This window comes from Taeniopygia guttata, chromosome 13, assembly GCF_048771995.1.
Source record: "Taeniopygia guttata chromosome 13, bTaeGut7.mat, whole genome shotgun sequence".
In the NCBI taxonomy this organism is placed as follows: domain Eukaryota; kingdom Metazoa; phylum Chordata; class Aves; order Passeriformes; family Estrildidae; genus Taeniopygia; species Taeniopygia guttata.
Window position 1 is genome coordinate 2,250,202 of NC_133038.1, and position 16,426 is coordinate 2,266,627.

Here is a 16,426-nt window from a genome sequence, read left to right on the forward strand (position 1 = left end):
TCTCTGAGTTAGCAGATGTTCTGAATTTGTCATGGAAATGAGTCCCAGTTAAAGAGAATTCATATGATTAATGATTAATATGCTATCTGAATAATTACCTCCTTCAGCCAGCTTTTCTTCTGGTTTTGCAAAAAACGTGCATGAAAAAGAGTTTTGAAGACAAAACTATTTTTCTGTGTTGGTGTACATGTGGAATAATATTTCTTCTAAATGAAGAAAGCAAATTTAAGAAAATAAATAACTGACAAGCTTCCACAGTGCTTGTGCACACATGTTCTCTCCAACATTTTTCTAGGACCACAGTCCCCCTCAAAATTCATTAGAGACCTGGTGCTTGAGGAAAACCTTCCTCATGAAGAATGAACATTGTTATATGCATTGAAAAATCTAAAGTTTCAGGTGTAGATTATCTGAGCTGATAACCATGCACACAATATTAAATTTCTATAAGCAATTTCTAGACAAAAGCCCCCTTCAGCCAACTCGGTGATAAGGTTTCCTGTGAATAGGTGCATGCACATAAGGGAACATTGTTTTAAGACCTTTTTTGTGGAATATATAATTTAGCAATGAAAATACCATTTTTTAAGAAAAAAAAAATTAAAATTTGTATTTTCAGCCAGTATTTTGGCATTCAGGATTTCTTGCTCATGAACTGCCAACATTTTCTATAGTTACCAGAACACGTAGACAAAATATATTTCAAGAAAATCCAACCTTGCATTTAAGGAAGGCAATGTAGCAAACCTGATGCCAATCTCGTCGGAAAGCCTCCAAAACTGACCCAAAGAACTGACACCTACAGAAATATAGCCTAGACAGAATAAAATTTGCTTTGGGCTGTAGTATAAACCTGAGCCAGATGTATGTGTACAGTGCCAAGTGCCAAGACATATTTTTTGGAGCAGTCATGTCCCTGAAGTGCAAGAGGACGTTTCTGATGGAGCTGGTGAGCACAAGGAGAGCTGGCTGAGGATGGTGAGGAGGTCCTGTGCTGAGTGGCCAGGGGCTGTTCAGGTGTAAAACATTAGATTTACTATTTGAAAGTGACACAGAGGAGGCACAACAGCCAGGTTGGGCTCAAAATCAGGTATTCGTGATTCAAGAGAGGGAGCCCAGCCTTCAACCTCAACCAGAAAGGCATGTTAGGAATTCTCAGCAAAGGGGTTAAGATCAAAACAGAAAATATCTTTATTTTGCTGAGTGGTTCTTTCCTATCACTTGTGGCTCTGGCTGCACAGTGGAAGACTTTAAACAAATATGATTGAAGAGGGTGAAAAGGAACATCCTGCATGACAGATCTGGAAACTTGACTCTGGGAAAGACAGGACAGAGGGAGAAGCATGTAGCCAATGTATAAGAAAATCGTGAATATTACGTAGAGGGAATCATTCAGGGGGCAAGTGTTCATTGCTTCCCAAAATATAGAAATTGGAGTTATCTCCTGGAAAGATCACACAAAAATTGGCGGCATCTCCTCAAACGACGACAGAGCCATTTCAATGAAGGGAACGGAGATATTTTTCGACTGATTAAGGGCGCAATACTCTTCACCTCCGCACTTACATTTTCAATTCGCGAGTGTACATGACCTTCCCCACATCCCCACCTTTTCCCCGTTCAGGCTGAGTCGCGCTGCCTGCCCAAGGAGAGATGCTGCTCCCCTGGCATCCCTCTCTGCCCCATGCCCGCCGCGCTCATCCCGCCCGCCCGCCCGCGACCCTCCCCGCCCCGGCCGGGCGGTGTCTCCGCGGCCCCGGCGGCGCCTTTAACTCGCGGGGCGTGATGTCACAGCGCCCGGGGCCGCGGAACGCGGAGCGCACGGAGGAGCCGCTGCCCGCCGGGAGCCCCTGCCCGCCGGGATCGGCCGTGGGGAGCCCTGCCCGCCCGGATCGACCCGCCGGGACCGGCCCTGGGGAGCCCTGCCCGCCGGGACCGGCCCTGGGGAGCCCTGCCCGCCCGGATCGGCCAGCATGGGGAGCGTCCAGCTGCAGGAATTCGTGGCGGGCTTGGTGGGCGGTGAGTGATGCCGAGAGCGCGGCGGGGAGGCGGCAAGGGCGCACGGCGGAGATGCCGGGGATAAAACCCTCCGGGGATAAAACCCTCCAGAGATAAAACTCTCCAGAGATAAAACCCTCTGGGGATAAAACCCTCCCGGGATAAAACCCTCCAGAGATAAAACTCTCCAGAGATAAAACCCTCTGGGGATAAAACCCTCCAGGGATAAAACCCTCCCGGGATAAAACCCTCCCTCCGGGGATAAAACCCTCCAGAGATAAAACCCTCCCTCCGGGGATAAAACCCTCCAGAGATAAAACCCTCCCTCCGGGTCACCCACAGTCTTGTGCCTCCGCCCGGCGTCTCCCACGTTTTGCTTCGCTTTGGTACATAAGTGAGGTTTAATCCCACTTCCATGGGCGGGACGGTTAAAATTCAGGTTTAGAACGTGTGATGCTGCTGTGCAGATCGGTTTCCAGAGGCACCCGCATCCCCCCCAGCTCCCGCCGGCTCTCCCGTCCTTGCCCCCGCGGCTGGGAGCGCCGCCGGGCTCGGAGGGGGCTGGCAGCTCTCAGCCCCGGTGTTCCCCGGGTCCCATCCCCGAGAGAGGCACTGCCGGCTCATGGGCTAATGGGCTAATGGCCACGGCAGGGATTGATCCTGTCTGCTGGGAATTCCCATGGCAAACACCGGGAAACAGAGAGCAGAAAGAAAAGGAAGGCAAACAACACGTAGAGGTGTCAGGAATGGGATAAGGTTTACAGAACTGAGAGATGCCAGCTGAGAGGTGACCAGCTCTGCTGTCCCCAGGGCTGCATCAGGACAGTCACCAGCCACTGCAGAGCAAACCTCTGCTCGGTGACCCTTCAGACCCGACACAGGAGCAGGATGTGGGGTGGCTCACAGGTGTCCTGCCAGATGAGGTTAATAAATTAGCAGACTAAGAAATCCAAAACCTCTGCCAAAAGTTTACATGAGCAGTTGATTCTGTAGGCTGTGGTTGCTCTCTCTGCCCCACTGCCCTGTGCTGTTGCTGCACACCCCCAGCAACAGGACAGGATGTCCTGGTAGGTGAACAGCCACCAGTGCTCTGCAGCAGTGACAGCTGAGAGTCTTCATGCATAACACTAGACCATGGGTAGTCCCAGGTCTGGGAGGAGAGGGGACATTTTTTTAACATATTTTTAGAAAGTCATAATATGTTGACCAAGGACATGATGCTCTTTTCAGAACTAACCCACTATGAGTGAGAAATTACATGTAGTCCCCAAAGCACCTCTGGGCACTGGTTTGCACACAGATTTCCAGTGATGAAGCATCACAATTTACCCACTCTCCACAAACCCTAAAACCCGCCAGTGTTGTTTGCAACAAAGACACAAAGCCATATCCTGGCCATGGCACAGAGGTGTTCCATTCTCCTGGAGAAGAGGAAAACCAAACTGTGCTCTGTGCTGCCACGAGAGCTCCTGGCAGTGAGTGGTGTGAGTAGGTGGGTGAAAGGTAAGAGAATATGGGCCAATTTCTCCCCAGAGAACCACGAGGAGGAAGGCAGGATGGCACTGAGCAGATCTATACAGAGCAGGATCCCCTGTATCTGAATCCTCTGTGACAAATATCTATAAACTGCTCTTAAAACAGCAAAGGATGAGGAATTTGCAGGTCCCATTAGCAGCCAGCTAGGACATCACTTTGAGCCAGGAGAAAGCATTGCCTTGTGCTGAACAGGAATCTCACCATTCTGAGGATAAAAATTTGTGTGAGCTTACAGGAGTGCAAAAGGGGTTGGATGGACAAGATATACGAACATGACTTCTCTTTCTCTGGTGCCTTTGAGATGTAGAGCTGAAGGAGTCCAGGAGAGTGTACACAGAAAAGTGTTTAAGCTCAACTTTTGGCTGTTGTCAGGGAAGGGGCATCCTCCTGGTCCCCTGGCTGGGCCCCTTACAACTGTTCCTATGGAAATCTCTTCTCTCCTCTAAACCCACTGCATCCCGTCCTGCCACAAAAGGTTCTGGTTGTGCATAATACTTTGCTTTCATCCCCAGGAATTGCCAGTGTGGTTGCAGGCCATCCCCTGGACACCATCAAGGTAAAACCCTTTGAACTGTGTTCACATGTCACCACCCAAACCCCCACCAATCCAGACCTTCTCTCTATCTGATGCCTTGAAGGACCTTCACTTGTCCCAAAGGGGAATTTGGAATGTTTTCACAGACTTTCTTCCTCTCCAATGCTCATTTTGAATGAGAAACTAAAAGAATTGGCTGATATGTGCAAGTTCTTCTGTGATGAATTAATGCTGAAAATTAACCTGGCTTTACTCAATGTGTGGTTCATTGAACAGTTCTGCCAATGTTCTATTGAACTTTGCCACAGACTAGTATTCAAAGGGCAAAGAGGGAACTGTATTTGTTTTGCTGCAGGCACATTTTTATGTGTTTCCGTAGTGCTGGTAAGGCTGGAAGGGCAGAGTTCTGAAACTGTTATCCCAGGGCTGTGACACACAGTGTTTATGATTCCCTCATGATAATTATTCCTCCAACAGAAGGGTTTAGAGAGGTAAGAAGGTATTTGTCAGCATGATGCAGACAAGCCCATGCACATACCAGTGCATCCTGATTCAATCAAGCTGACCATCCCTACTGCTGCAGAAACAAGGAGGAGGATCCTGCTCCTTTCTTTTTATTGTCCAGGCATTTCTGGGCAGCTTGCATCATTTTAGCTTCTCTGCCCTTGTTGGGGTTGTTCAGCCTGAAGAATAGAAGGCTCCAAAGAAATTGGAGAAATTTGCCTTCTTGTACTTGAAGGGGGTTTAAACTAAAGACAGAATTTTAGCAGGGCCCATTGTGATAGTACAAGTGGAACTGGTTTTAAACTGAAAGAGAATAGGCATACATTAGATATGAGGAAGTCTTATACAAAAAAGGTGGTAAAACACAGGCTCAGGCTGCCCAGAGAGGTGGGGGGATGCCCATCCCTGGAAACATTCAAGGGCAGGATGGATGGGGCTCTGAGCAACCTGGTCTAGTCGGAGATGTCCCTGCTCACTACAGGGAGGTTGAAAGAAATGGCCTTAAAAGATGCCTTTCAACTCGAGCTATTCTGCAATTCTGTGACTGTGTTCCCTGCTCTGGTTCAAGCCTGGCTCTGGCACCAGGCAGGACTGCCAGTTGTGGAAACCCAGAAGCCATTGGTCGTGTTTGCACCTTAAAGACATTTGGAGGTGATGCCAAGGAGGCAGGGCCCAGCATGGCCCACACCACATCCCTTCCCCACCATCACAGCCATCCCCTCGCACACACCAGGCTCTCCTGGGACCAGGAGATGTCCAGCCAGCCCTATTCTTTCTGAGCTGCTAAAGTGATACCAGCCCCAAGGGAACCCATGCAAAGGTGGGTGCACACCCCTCGCAGGAGGAGCCACAAGGCTGCCCAAGCCCCCCAGCCATGGGCAGGGCACGGGCAGCAAAGGCAGGCTCTGCCCAGCGTTGCCAAGGCAATCCCCATCTCAGGCTGGTGGCCATGGCATCATAGCCTGGCTTGGGGGAGTTTGGCTATGAGAATTCTGCTCAGAAACATCGAGTTTGGATGCCAAGAAAGAGCAAGCACATCCTTCAGTGGTTATAAAGACAACTGTCAGGCTGCCCCCTCTGTTGCTCTTGGCTTTGGGCAAGGCTTTGCCTTGGGAATATCAAGTAGGCAGACTTGTTATGTTCCAAATTTGGGAGCAGGAAAGGGGAAAAGAGAGTTTTTACACAGCACTAGGCCAGCAAAGGGGCTGCTCAGCAGCACCTGCAGCCTCCAGGGGATCAGGTGTCTTTCCCCATCTGGGGGAAGAGGCAGGACTGAGTATAAGGCTCTGTGTGATAAGTGGTATCTATGCCACACTTCCCATCGAGTCATCTCTTCCCCCTTCAGCCAACCTCTTCCCTTCGTTGCAGCTTCCATCAAACCCCAGCAGCTGACTTTCCTACACCCTTGCAGAACTCTCAAAGTTGTGCTTTTATTCACTTTTCACCCTACCCATTGCGTTCATTTTCTCAGAACTGTCTTCAGCTTCTGGGTGGCCCCTAAGAGCCCTATCTAATCAAAACATAACAAAAAAGAGAACTTTCCAGAGGTATATCCATTCTGGCTTTGTCACAGATGCCAGCAGGGATTTTAGTGTCGGGTTAGCTGAAGATTAGCTAAGAGAAATGTGTGAGAACCAGATTGTGAGAACACTCCATTGCCCCCAGTTACTAAAAAAATATACTAACTTGAACCTCTAAATACCTGGTTACTGAGTAAAAGAAAAAAAACCAAAACAATCAACTAAGCCCATGGAGGCAAAGTGGAAATGTCTGGGCTTGTGCTGGGTCACTCAGGGTGCAGCCCCCTTCCCCTGTTCCCCCCAGCCCCGTTGTCCCCAGTGAGAGTCACGGTGTGCCCGGGCTGCACCCATGGCCTGAGCCTGCCCACACTGCACAAAGCCATGGCAGCATCTGCATGCACCAGCTTGTTCTGAGCGCTCAGTAAATCTTCTGCTGTGGCTGCTGCTTCTCTGGGGCCTCTGGCCAGGCCTGCAGTGGAGCAGGGATGCTCCATGTGTGCAAAGGGCTGCATGGAGCCATCCCGGGGTGAGGGGCAAGCCTGGGCTGAGGGGTGAACACAGACTTTGGTCCCTCCTGCTCCTGCCAGGGTCCCATGGCAGCACTGGCAGCCTCTTGCGGGGCTCTGGGCCAAGTCATTGTACCATCCAACCTGCTGTTTGCCATCTGAAAACTCCCACCAGTCATGAACTCCGGCAGACACACATTCCTTTGGGCTTTAAATTCCCAAATAATGTCCTGCTTCACCCTGGTGTATATAAATCAGGGCTGAGCCAGTGGATGGGACTGGACACCATCCCTCCACTGCAGGTTGGCAGTGTCCCTTCAGCCTTCATTGCCAGCAGCAGTGCTGATAAATACAGTCAGAAATATCCTCATTTGCTAAAAACATTCCTGATGGAACATGTGTGTCTTTCTATAACAAATGAGCTCTGGCCTCAGCCAAGATGAAGCCTGAGGTGCTGTGAAATGAGCAGTGTTTCCATTTCCTTGCACAACTCTAAGCCCAAAAAATTCATCCCTTGTTAAGATGTTTCTAGTGTAACCTTGTGAGCAGCTTGAATGAAAGCTAATCTAAATATATATATATATGAGAAGGGGAAATGCTTAATCCTGTAGGCTTTGTTGTGACCTACGTGCCATATCTTATATCTCTTGGAAGGTGTATAACCAATTTGCTTTCCAGAAATAAAATGGTTTTGTTTTTGGTTTTTTTTAATTATATGAAACTGTGTTTTTGAGTGAAGCATGGAGAATTTCTGAGATGGTGCTGAATTATTTTGGCTCTAATTAGTATCTTTGTGTCTTAAAATCCACCTTGGAGCAGAAGGGCCCCAGAAGTCTCTCAGGGGAGCTCATCTCTCCTCTCTTTGCAACACATCCCAGCCTTCCCTGAGAGTCTCCAAATGGGGAAGACCACACCACTCTCCAGTTTCCACATAAATCAGGCCCTTGCCAATGGCAGCACTGCACACCAGCAGCCTGCTGTGCCGGGTCAGGGAGGCTGGTCCAGACTGGAGAGCAATTGGACAGTCATTGATTCCAGATGTTCAGAGAGCTTCAGGCTGTGAGATCCTGCTTAGCCTTGCTTCTGGTGAAGTTCAAGAGGGTGGATGCACATATACCTTATTTTATTGCTCAGTTCTCTTTAAGACTAAGGAAGGACTTGCTCTCAAAGCAAAGTACACCTTGTTTATGCAGCATGAGCCTCCATTGGGCTGGAAACATAGGATTTTAATCACATTTTACAAATGTCTTTTGCAGACTCGTTTGCAAGCTGGACAAGGATATGGAAATACACTCAAGTGTGTTCTCACTGTGTACAGAAATGAGTCTGTAAGTACTTCATCGTATGTTAAATATGCTGATAGAAAGTCCAAGTCAATAAATAGATAAATACATAAAGCAATTGTACAAAATGTTGTTGATGCCAGCAGTTATATAAAGACCAATAAAGTTTATGCAATTGAGCCTGCAAATCCCTACAGCCTTCTCTTACTTATCTCTAAGGTTAAGTCACCACTTGGTGACTCCTATAGGGAAAAGGGAGATCCCTGGCATGGAATGATCAGTGTCTCCACAGGGATGCATCCACAGTGACTCTTTTGCCTGATCCTACTGGCAAAGGTCTCCCAGAAGGATTTTGCTGACTTAGGTGAAGCCAGAACAAACACTGTCTATATCAGGCACTTCTCCATGGGTTCCTGTGCTTTCAGCCATATCCCGTATTCTGCACAATCTTTATAAGCCTTTAGCAGCATGAACCAATTTCCTTTGCTCAGCATGTGCAAACAGTTGGTTCCAGGAGACATCTGCTACTTGGATTTGCATTTCATCCCAGACTATGGCAGGGGATTGGAACAAGACGACTTTCCAAGTCCTTTCCAACCCAAACCATTGTGTGACTCTGTGATTTCTGACCTGATAGACAAGCTGGGGGTTGCACTGCTCAGTCCTGCTCAGTCTCCTAAGCCCTGCTCCCTTTCCTGGGTAGCTGGCCGGCTTCTTCAAGGGCATGTCCTTCCCACTGGTCAGCATCGGCATCTACAGCTCCGTGGTGTTCGGAGTCTTCAGCAACACGCAGCGGTTCCTCAGCCAGCTCCGCCACGGGGACCCGGCCGCCGCGCCCTCGCTCACCGACATGACTCTGGCCAGCGTCGTGGCCGGGGTCATCTCCGTGGGCATTGGCACCCCCGTGGAACTGGTCAAGATAAGGCTACAGATGCAAACACAGCCCTACACCAAAGGTAGGAAGTAAAAGTTTCGTCTTCCAGTCTTTGGTACATACACAGAGCTTTATAACTTTGGTCAAGGCCGGGCTTTCTGCTGCCTTGTGCTGCTGCGGTTGGGCTAAAAATTCCCGCTTTTGCCTGAGGATGGACCCCATCCTGCTCAGCTCAAGGGAAGGGTTCTTGTCAATGGCATTTCTGGACAGTTGGGACCTATAAGGAACACGAGGCAGGTCTGCTCATGACCAGGAGCTGCAGAAATTGAGTCCTTGGGCTGTGGGGTCCCTTGGAGATCTCAGCAGCAGCACCATGGCTGCCAGTGGCAATGCCAGCTCCCCATCTCCCTCTGCACACTCTCAGTCCCACATATATTTGTCCATAAACCTCTGTTATTTCACCTTTCTCTGTTCAAAAGCAGAATTTTCCCATTTACATTTTAAAACCACCTTAATTCACACAGGGTACCACATAGCCCAGGTGTGAGCAGGATGGGTCAGGAGGGGACACCAGCAGGATGGCAGTGGGTGGCTGTTCCTTGTCCACAAGGCAGAAGGAGCTGCTTCAGCTTTAGACAGCAGCTGAATTCCATTGCAGGCTGCCAGCATGGAGCAAACCCCAACAGAGCACAGCCAGATGAAGACATGGAGCAGCTTCAGAGCTGAACAGCTTGGAGTCAGCATTTCCCCTTACTCACAATTACAGTCATGGCATTTAACTGTGAAATGCTGGCATTTTTCTGTTGCTTTGATAAAACAATATTATGTCCATTTTTAAAGCCTCCATGAGGCTTAGACATCTAATGCCTTTTACAAAACCAGCTTGGTCTGCATGGGAAGGGCAGACTCTGAATATGCTAAGGCTTTCAGAGATGTGACTTGGCATAAGTTGAAGTTAAAATCCATGAAAATTTGGCACATTGCCTTAAACTTATTTGGAAATCTCACTGGACACAAACTTGTTGGGAGGTATGCCATTCATGTGAGAAAAATCTGTCTGAAGTGTCTACATGTTTTCTGACAATGGACCTAAATACGCTCTCCTAAAATGTTTTCCTCGTGTTATCTGCTGACCCCAGAAGAAACTGGATAGTAGTGACTTCTAATCAGTGGCAGTGGGCTTTGGAGAGGAGTTCTGTGGCAATATATCTATTCCAACAGTTGTAACCTTTTTTTTTTTTTTTTTTTTTTTTTTTTTTTTTTTTTCTTTTTAGCAAGCGTTAAACTAAATTCCACAGCTCCTGGATCTCCTGTGTACCGAGGCCCAATTCACTGCTTAAGGACAATCCTACAGAAAGAGGGGATACCAGGAGTATACAGAGGCAACGTAGCAATGCTCCTGAGGGATGTTCCTGGGTACTGCGCCTATTTCGTCCCGTACGCAATGTTCTGTGACTGGATAACTCCTCATGGAAGCATTTCCCCTAATCTCTCTTCTATCTGGGTGGCAGGGGGTGTAGCAGGTAAGCACCTTTACTTCCTCACAGCATTGGCAAAACCAGAACAGGAAGGTTCTCACGGCAGATTATGAGGGTGACTCAAGAGCCACTGCATCCTCCTGAACACCAGCAGAGGACATGGAACTGAACCTTCCTTCACCAGGGCTGGGTTCCCACAGCTGCACTTTATGACTTGACAAACTTTATGGAAGTCGTGTTATCAGATCTTCCTTGGGCTCATTGTCAGCGAAGAGGAGAACAGACAGTGCCTTCATCACTCTGGATACCTCAGGGCAGCCTGCCAATCACATTGCCATGGAAGCCAAGATGCCTCCAGAAGAGGACTTCAACCTGTTGGCTTCCCACCAGGAGGGTGTGCACCCACCCACACCTAGCAGAAGCCCAGTTGACTGTTACTGATCTTTTTTCCATATGTACATTTGCCAGTAAAACTGCCACGTGTGCTCCCACCATGTGAAAGGTCACCCTTATTCCCACTCCTCACTTCTAGTTCATTTCTAAATTGCAGATCCATAAAGGCAAGGCAATCCTTAGCTCAGGTAATGATAACAAAATGCCTTCTCCTCAAATGAAGAGGCCCCTGGTGCCTCTGGATAGCTTTTCTAGTGTGGACACTCACGTAGGTCCAGACAAACTCTTTTCTGTCCAGCTGGGCCATGGATTGCAGTCATGTACTGATCTTTCCAGAGGCAAACCATCCCACTCAGCTGCAGGCTGATCAATGGAAATAGGCATTTCTTTAGAGGAATGACAGAGTATCTCACTGCGTGGAGCCTAATCCTGGCAGCCCAAAATGCACCTACCCATTATTTGTATCCTCAGCTCACACTTTGCTTTACAATGGAATTATCAGAAGACTCAGTTTTTTCTGAAATCATCCCAAGCAGCAGCTCAGGCTCTTCCCATGGCATGTCCATGTTCCACCAGAAGCACAGCAGAAGATGTATTTGCACCTGGAGAAGCCCCTGCTGGGTTGCCTGCATCTGAGCAGCAGCATGACCTCCAAAATCTGAACACTTCTTCCAGAAACAGGGAACTTTCTCCCAGAAATTCTGTTTAAGTGCCTGAGCAGGGTGAATACCCTGAATGAAAATCACATGAATATGATGTGATAGATGCGATTTCTGAGTTCACTGACCTGCAGGCAAGGAAGTATAGAGAAGGAATTATTCAAATACTTCTGCATTTTTCCAGGAGCTGTTTCCTGGGCAGTATCTACTCCAATGGATGTTGTGAAAAGTCGACTTCAGGCAGACGGAGTTTATTTAAACCAGTACAAAGGGACCCTTGACTGCATGTTGCAGAGCTACCAGAATGAGGGCTTAAAAGTAAGTGACATTTGAAGTTAAATCTGGTTATTAGGTATTTAATTGTCAATTGGAAAATACAGTGCAGTATTGAGAGACAGCTAAAGCTAGTCAGTGCTAAATTATTATTATGGCAGTAGGTAATTATAGTGTTGATTCCTTCTAAATCAAAATAGTGAGAGTTATAATACATGTTACATGATGAAGAAATTAATGACGGGGGGGGGTCACACACTGCTGGTGTAATTCACTTCAAACAATATTTCATGTTAGTGCACTTAATCATGGGTATAATTTGACTTATTATAAATCAGAGGTAGAAAGTCTTACCTCTGTGATTCTTCTGCAAAATGCAGAAGCCAAAAGTTTCCCATTGACTTTGGTGTCAATAAACTGATTCCAGTGGGACTGTCCTGGAACTTGGGGTGTGTCTAATCACCTTGTGCAATGCTTTGGTGGAACTAATCCTACTTTTGCACTACTTGCCCTCATTTTGCACCAAGGTAGAGTTGAATGCCAGCGTTCTTATATGAGAATTGCTTTAGTTTCGAACATGAAGAAGGACTGTGTGCCAAACAACTTATCTCCCTTTTCTGACCTTGTATGTTAGTGTAATAAAAGATATTTGTTCTACCTGCAAACTTTGCCTCAGTTAAATGTGAATGGCAGAGAATAAGGGTTTGCAGCTTTATTGTGCTGCCAGGGCATGGTTGTGGAAGTAGCGTCTTCTGATATTGAAATAAATCTGTATTTATCATCAGAACAAGATGTGGTCTTGGCTTCAAAGAGTTAATTTTCACATTTTGAGAGAAATGTAACAAGATACAAAGAGGAAAATAACCTGCAAAATCACAAGTCAGTGTGATTTCGGTATTTGCCAACATGCCACTATGTTATGCCAGCTGTCACAGGAACCCGTGGTCTGGCTCAACTTTTGCCACTGAGTGAAGAAAGTCACATTCATGTGAAGCACAAGCACCTGGAGAGATGCTGAGGACTGTGCTTGGACAGTCAGATGGGGGACAGGGTGCCCAGGCTCTATGGTACCTGCCTTGTGCATTCCACTTGGTATGCACTTTCACAGCAGGGTGGCCAAAACTGGAATTTCCATGGGTTTTCCCTTCTTTCTCCATCCTCATCCCCATCCTCTGACCTCCTTGTCCTGCCTGAACTAACAACTAGAAGAGTTTTCTGGTGGAGTTCTGTACTTCTTGTAGTTTTTCTGCTGTCACAGCAGACCTCAGCCAAGACCAGCTGTGGGAGCGTATCTTCCAAGCAAACCCAAAAGATCTGGTCCTTCAGAATCCCACCATGACTTAATTCAATGTTTTCTTCCTCTTCTTAAAATAGTCCATATGTTCCTATGCTCTAACCTTGCTTCATTCCCAACAGGTCTTTTGTAGGGGCCTCCTTGTCAATACAGTGAGAGGATTCCCATCGAGTGCAGCCATGTTTCTTGGCTATGAACTTTCCCTCAAAGCCATGAAAAGATGCCAAACTGAGACCAATCCCTGACTTCCAGGTCAGCACATAAAGACCCCCTAGCTTTATTAAAATTACAGAATTAATCTTTGAATCAAATAGAGTTGCAATTGTACAGGTCCTCTGAAAGTCATACAACTGACATGGGTACCTACACCTGAATAGCCAAACACAATTTGGGTCTGTGGGATTCAGAGCAGACTGCAAATGTACTAATGGATTTTAGTTTCAGTCCACATCTCCTGAGCTTCACTGTAATCTGTTCTGATTGTTGTGATTATTTTAATCAATATCAATCAGAAATAAAAATTTGAAAGGAGATTATTCTCTAATATTTTATAAGCTTTGAAATACCATTTTAACTATAATCCCTGCACAGCATTCTTTCCTCACTTGTCCCAAAAGATATGAAATTCAGCTCTTTCAAAGTGCATTGACTATCAAGTCGCTGTTTCACCCTTTCCCTCATTAACTTGGAGTTGCACAAAGAAGCAGCATTAAAAAAGAATTAAAGAAACTTTTTTAGCAGCTAGATACTCAGGATTTTTCTTGGCCATCTTTGCTGTTTTCTGCACTACTTCATAAATCTCTTTCTTTATTATTTCAGAAGTGTTGCCAAGAAGACCAGAAAGTCTCCTACCTCCTGAGCCAGACCAGCAGTGTGGTGTTGGTGAGGGCACAGCTGCTCTGACTGAAACTCCCAATCCTGCACTTTCAGCAGCTGCTGTAGACACGTGGTCTATGGAGGACTCTGAAAATCGCTCCAGCTCAATCAGACCCAAAGACTATTTTATTATCAAATCTTTCACTGTTCACTAAGAGCACCTTAGTAATTCTGGTAGTGGTGGTGGGCTTCTTCACCAATGACATTCTTCATATTGAACCAGGAAGGGAACTTAGTTCCCTTTCCCAAAGGATGTACCTAAGCCCCACCCACCTAAAATCACCAAGGGAGCGTCTTTGGTACAGCACGGTGTTATAGCATTCAAGGAAAGGAGGAAATGCAGTGGCTACACAGGTGCTTTTTCTGGATTCCTACCAAATCCTAGCTTGCTTTCAGCTTCAAAGAAGTAGGTGACTCCTCTCATACAAACACTTGTGTTCTACAACAGTTTGGCACAATTTAACACATTACCATGAAAAATATAAAGGCTTCAACAACTTCAGTCAATTGAAGATAACTTCAGTTATCCAAGTTATAAATTAAATTGGGAAATAGGAGTAGTTAAATTCAGAAAACAATAAAACAAGTTTGCCTTTCATATAGAAGGCTGCCTATTCATTTACACAGCTTGCCTGGTGCAGCCCTCCATGGACTGGCTTTAGGTATCTCATTAGACCTTCTGAGCTCCCTGACATGATTTGCCAGCTGCAAAAACCTGCAGACATCACTTTGTAGCTGTGAGCAGACCATCACCAAAGAAGTCTCTTTAGGACACAGCGTACTTCAGACCTCCAACTCTTCGCTGGAATCCCACTGAGACCACTAGGGCAGGCCCAGTCTCTTTTTGGTCTACCTCATCATCTTAATTATTCCAAGATCATTTATATAATGATTTTTTTCTCTTTATTCTGTCAGATATCCTTAGGATTTATTTTCTAAGCATGGAGCTTTTGATGCCAAAGCCCAAGAAGAACCAGCTTTGCTGTGACAAGAAGACTCTGGAGGCACTGGCAGGAGAGGCACACGTGCAGAGGGACACATGACATTAGAGAATAATCTAGGACAACACTTAATCTCGGAAATGTTCTAGAGGAACAGCTCTTCCTCTGGAGAAGAGCTCTGGGGGAAAAGCCCAGTGACTGCAGTTTCAGCAGATGCCTTCAAAAAAAGGTTTCTGAAGTCAATGTGGAGCAGCTGTCCAGCTTTCCTCCATAAAATGAGGAAAAGGAAAGCGAAACCTCTATGTCCTCTTCCATGGATGAATGGGGGAATTGGTCACAACACTTGAGGATCACAGCAGAAAGTGCCTAAAACTTTGGGTCTTGAGCAGTTCCTGGAAATGGGGTCACCTTCTCTGGGATCCTCATCACTGGGGCCCAGATTAAAAACAGAAATGTGGGTTCTCCCAAACCTGGCCTTAAAATGGGGAAGAAACAGCTGGTGTTGCTTCATCTCAAAAGGCTCACAGTGCCTTTGACCTTCTTTAGACATATGGAACAGTTTTAATAAACAATATGGAAAAAATTGATGAGCCTTCACACAAGTTTTTGTTGCTGGCTGCATTGAAGGATTCATCCTTTTCATGCTGCTTATTTTACTGGATGTATGTAAAACATGTTTTTTTATATGGATAATATCATGTGTCTCCAGGGATAATACTTGGGCAGACTATTTTTTAATGCAAATAAATGGTGTGTTCATCTGCCTGTATAATGTAAAATGGATCATGAATGAATTAAACTGATGACTTCACAACAAGCTGTGCATCTGCATGATCCTGCCCTCATGGTGCCCAGGTTTGATCCCTTCAGTGCTCTCTGAGTGTAAAGCCCTGAGACCCATGCTGGAGTTGCATGGTGATGTTTCATTATATGATTCATCCAAGCAAACCAATTCTGAGACTGGAGCCCAGGATTTGTCTGGACAAAATTCTCATGCAGCACACACCTGCCAGAAGGAGCTGGGAGAGCCTTGGGCAACTTGGAGTGGAAAGGGAGCAGAGGGCAGAAAGTTACTCTAAATTATATAAATATATATGATATTAATATATGTAACATAAATATAAAATCCTGAAGATCAAGTGGGAAGTGAATACAAAGCTTTGGCCACTTGATGGCATCCTCATCCCTGGCAGGGCATGTGCTGCTCACTGAAGCTGCCAAGCAACCCCTCTGTGTCTTGCCCATTCTGCTGCCCAACCAGCACACATTCCCTTCCCCATGGGCAGCCCTACACTGCACAGCCTCTGGATGATCCTGGCATGACCTTACCCTGCCAAAGGCTGCCCTGTTCTGGCAGCACTGGAGGCAAGCCCTGGACACACTGGTTAATTAGTGCATCAGGCCATTAACATTCATAGACAAACCACAAAGCAACCCCGGGCTGGAGCACGAGGGATTCAAGGGTGACAGCAGCACAGGCCACAGTGAAGGAGATTCAGCTGCCTCTGGGCCACTGCTGGTGACCAAGGAGACTTTAGGGTTGGGACAAGCAGCTTTTGAGGCACAGCACTCTGTGCTACCCCTCCTGTGACCGATCACACCCCGGGGAGTGCTCAAGGCCAGGTTGGACAAGGCCCTGGTTTAGTAGAAGGTGTCCCTGCCCATGGTGAGTGGTTGGAAGGAGATGAGCTTTAAGGTCCTTTCCAACCCAAACCCTTCTATGGGTCTGACATCCCTGCACATGGAGACTGATAGA

General features: G+C 46.8%; 1 protein-coding gene across 2 annotated transcripts; it reads left to right on the plus strand.

Moving 5' to 3' along the window:
- Positions 1 to 1,727: 1,727 nt before the first annotated feature.
- Positions 1,728 to 15,487, plus strand: SLC25A48 (solute carrier family 25 member 48). Of its 2 annotated transcripts, XM_002187426.5 has the most exons (8): positions 1,739 to 2,019; positions 4,047 to 4,090; positions 7,856 to 7,927; positions 8,586 to 8,838; positions 10,031 to 10,279; positions 11,471 to 11,604; positions 12,976 to 13,105; positions 13,673 to 13,805. In XM_002187426.5, the coding sequence occupies exons 1-7, from the start codon at positions 1,974 to 1,976 to the stop codon at positions 13,096 to 13,098; spliced, it is 921 nt and encodes a 306-aa protein (XP_002187462.1). In that variant the 5' UTR covers positions 1,739 to 1,973; the 3' UTR covers positions 13,099 to 13,105; positions 13,673 to 13,805. The 2 variants fall into 2 exon arrangements, with proteins under 2 accessions (XP_072791420.1, XP_002187462.1); XM_072935319.1 differs by lacking the exon at positions 12,976 to 13,105 and having other exon boundaries at positions 1,728 to 2,019; positions 13,673 to 15,487.
- Positions 15,488 to 16,426: the final 939 nt, after the last annotated feature.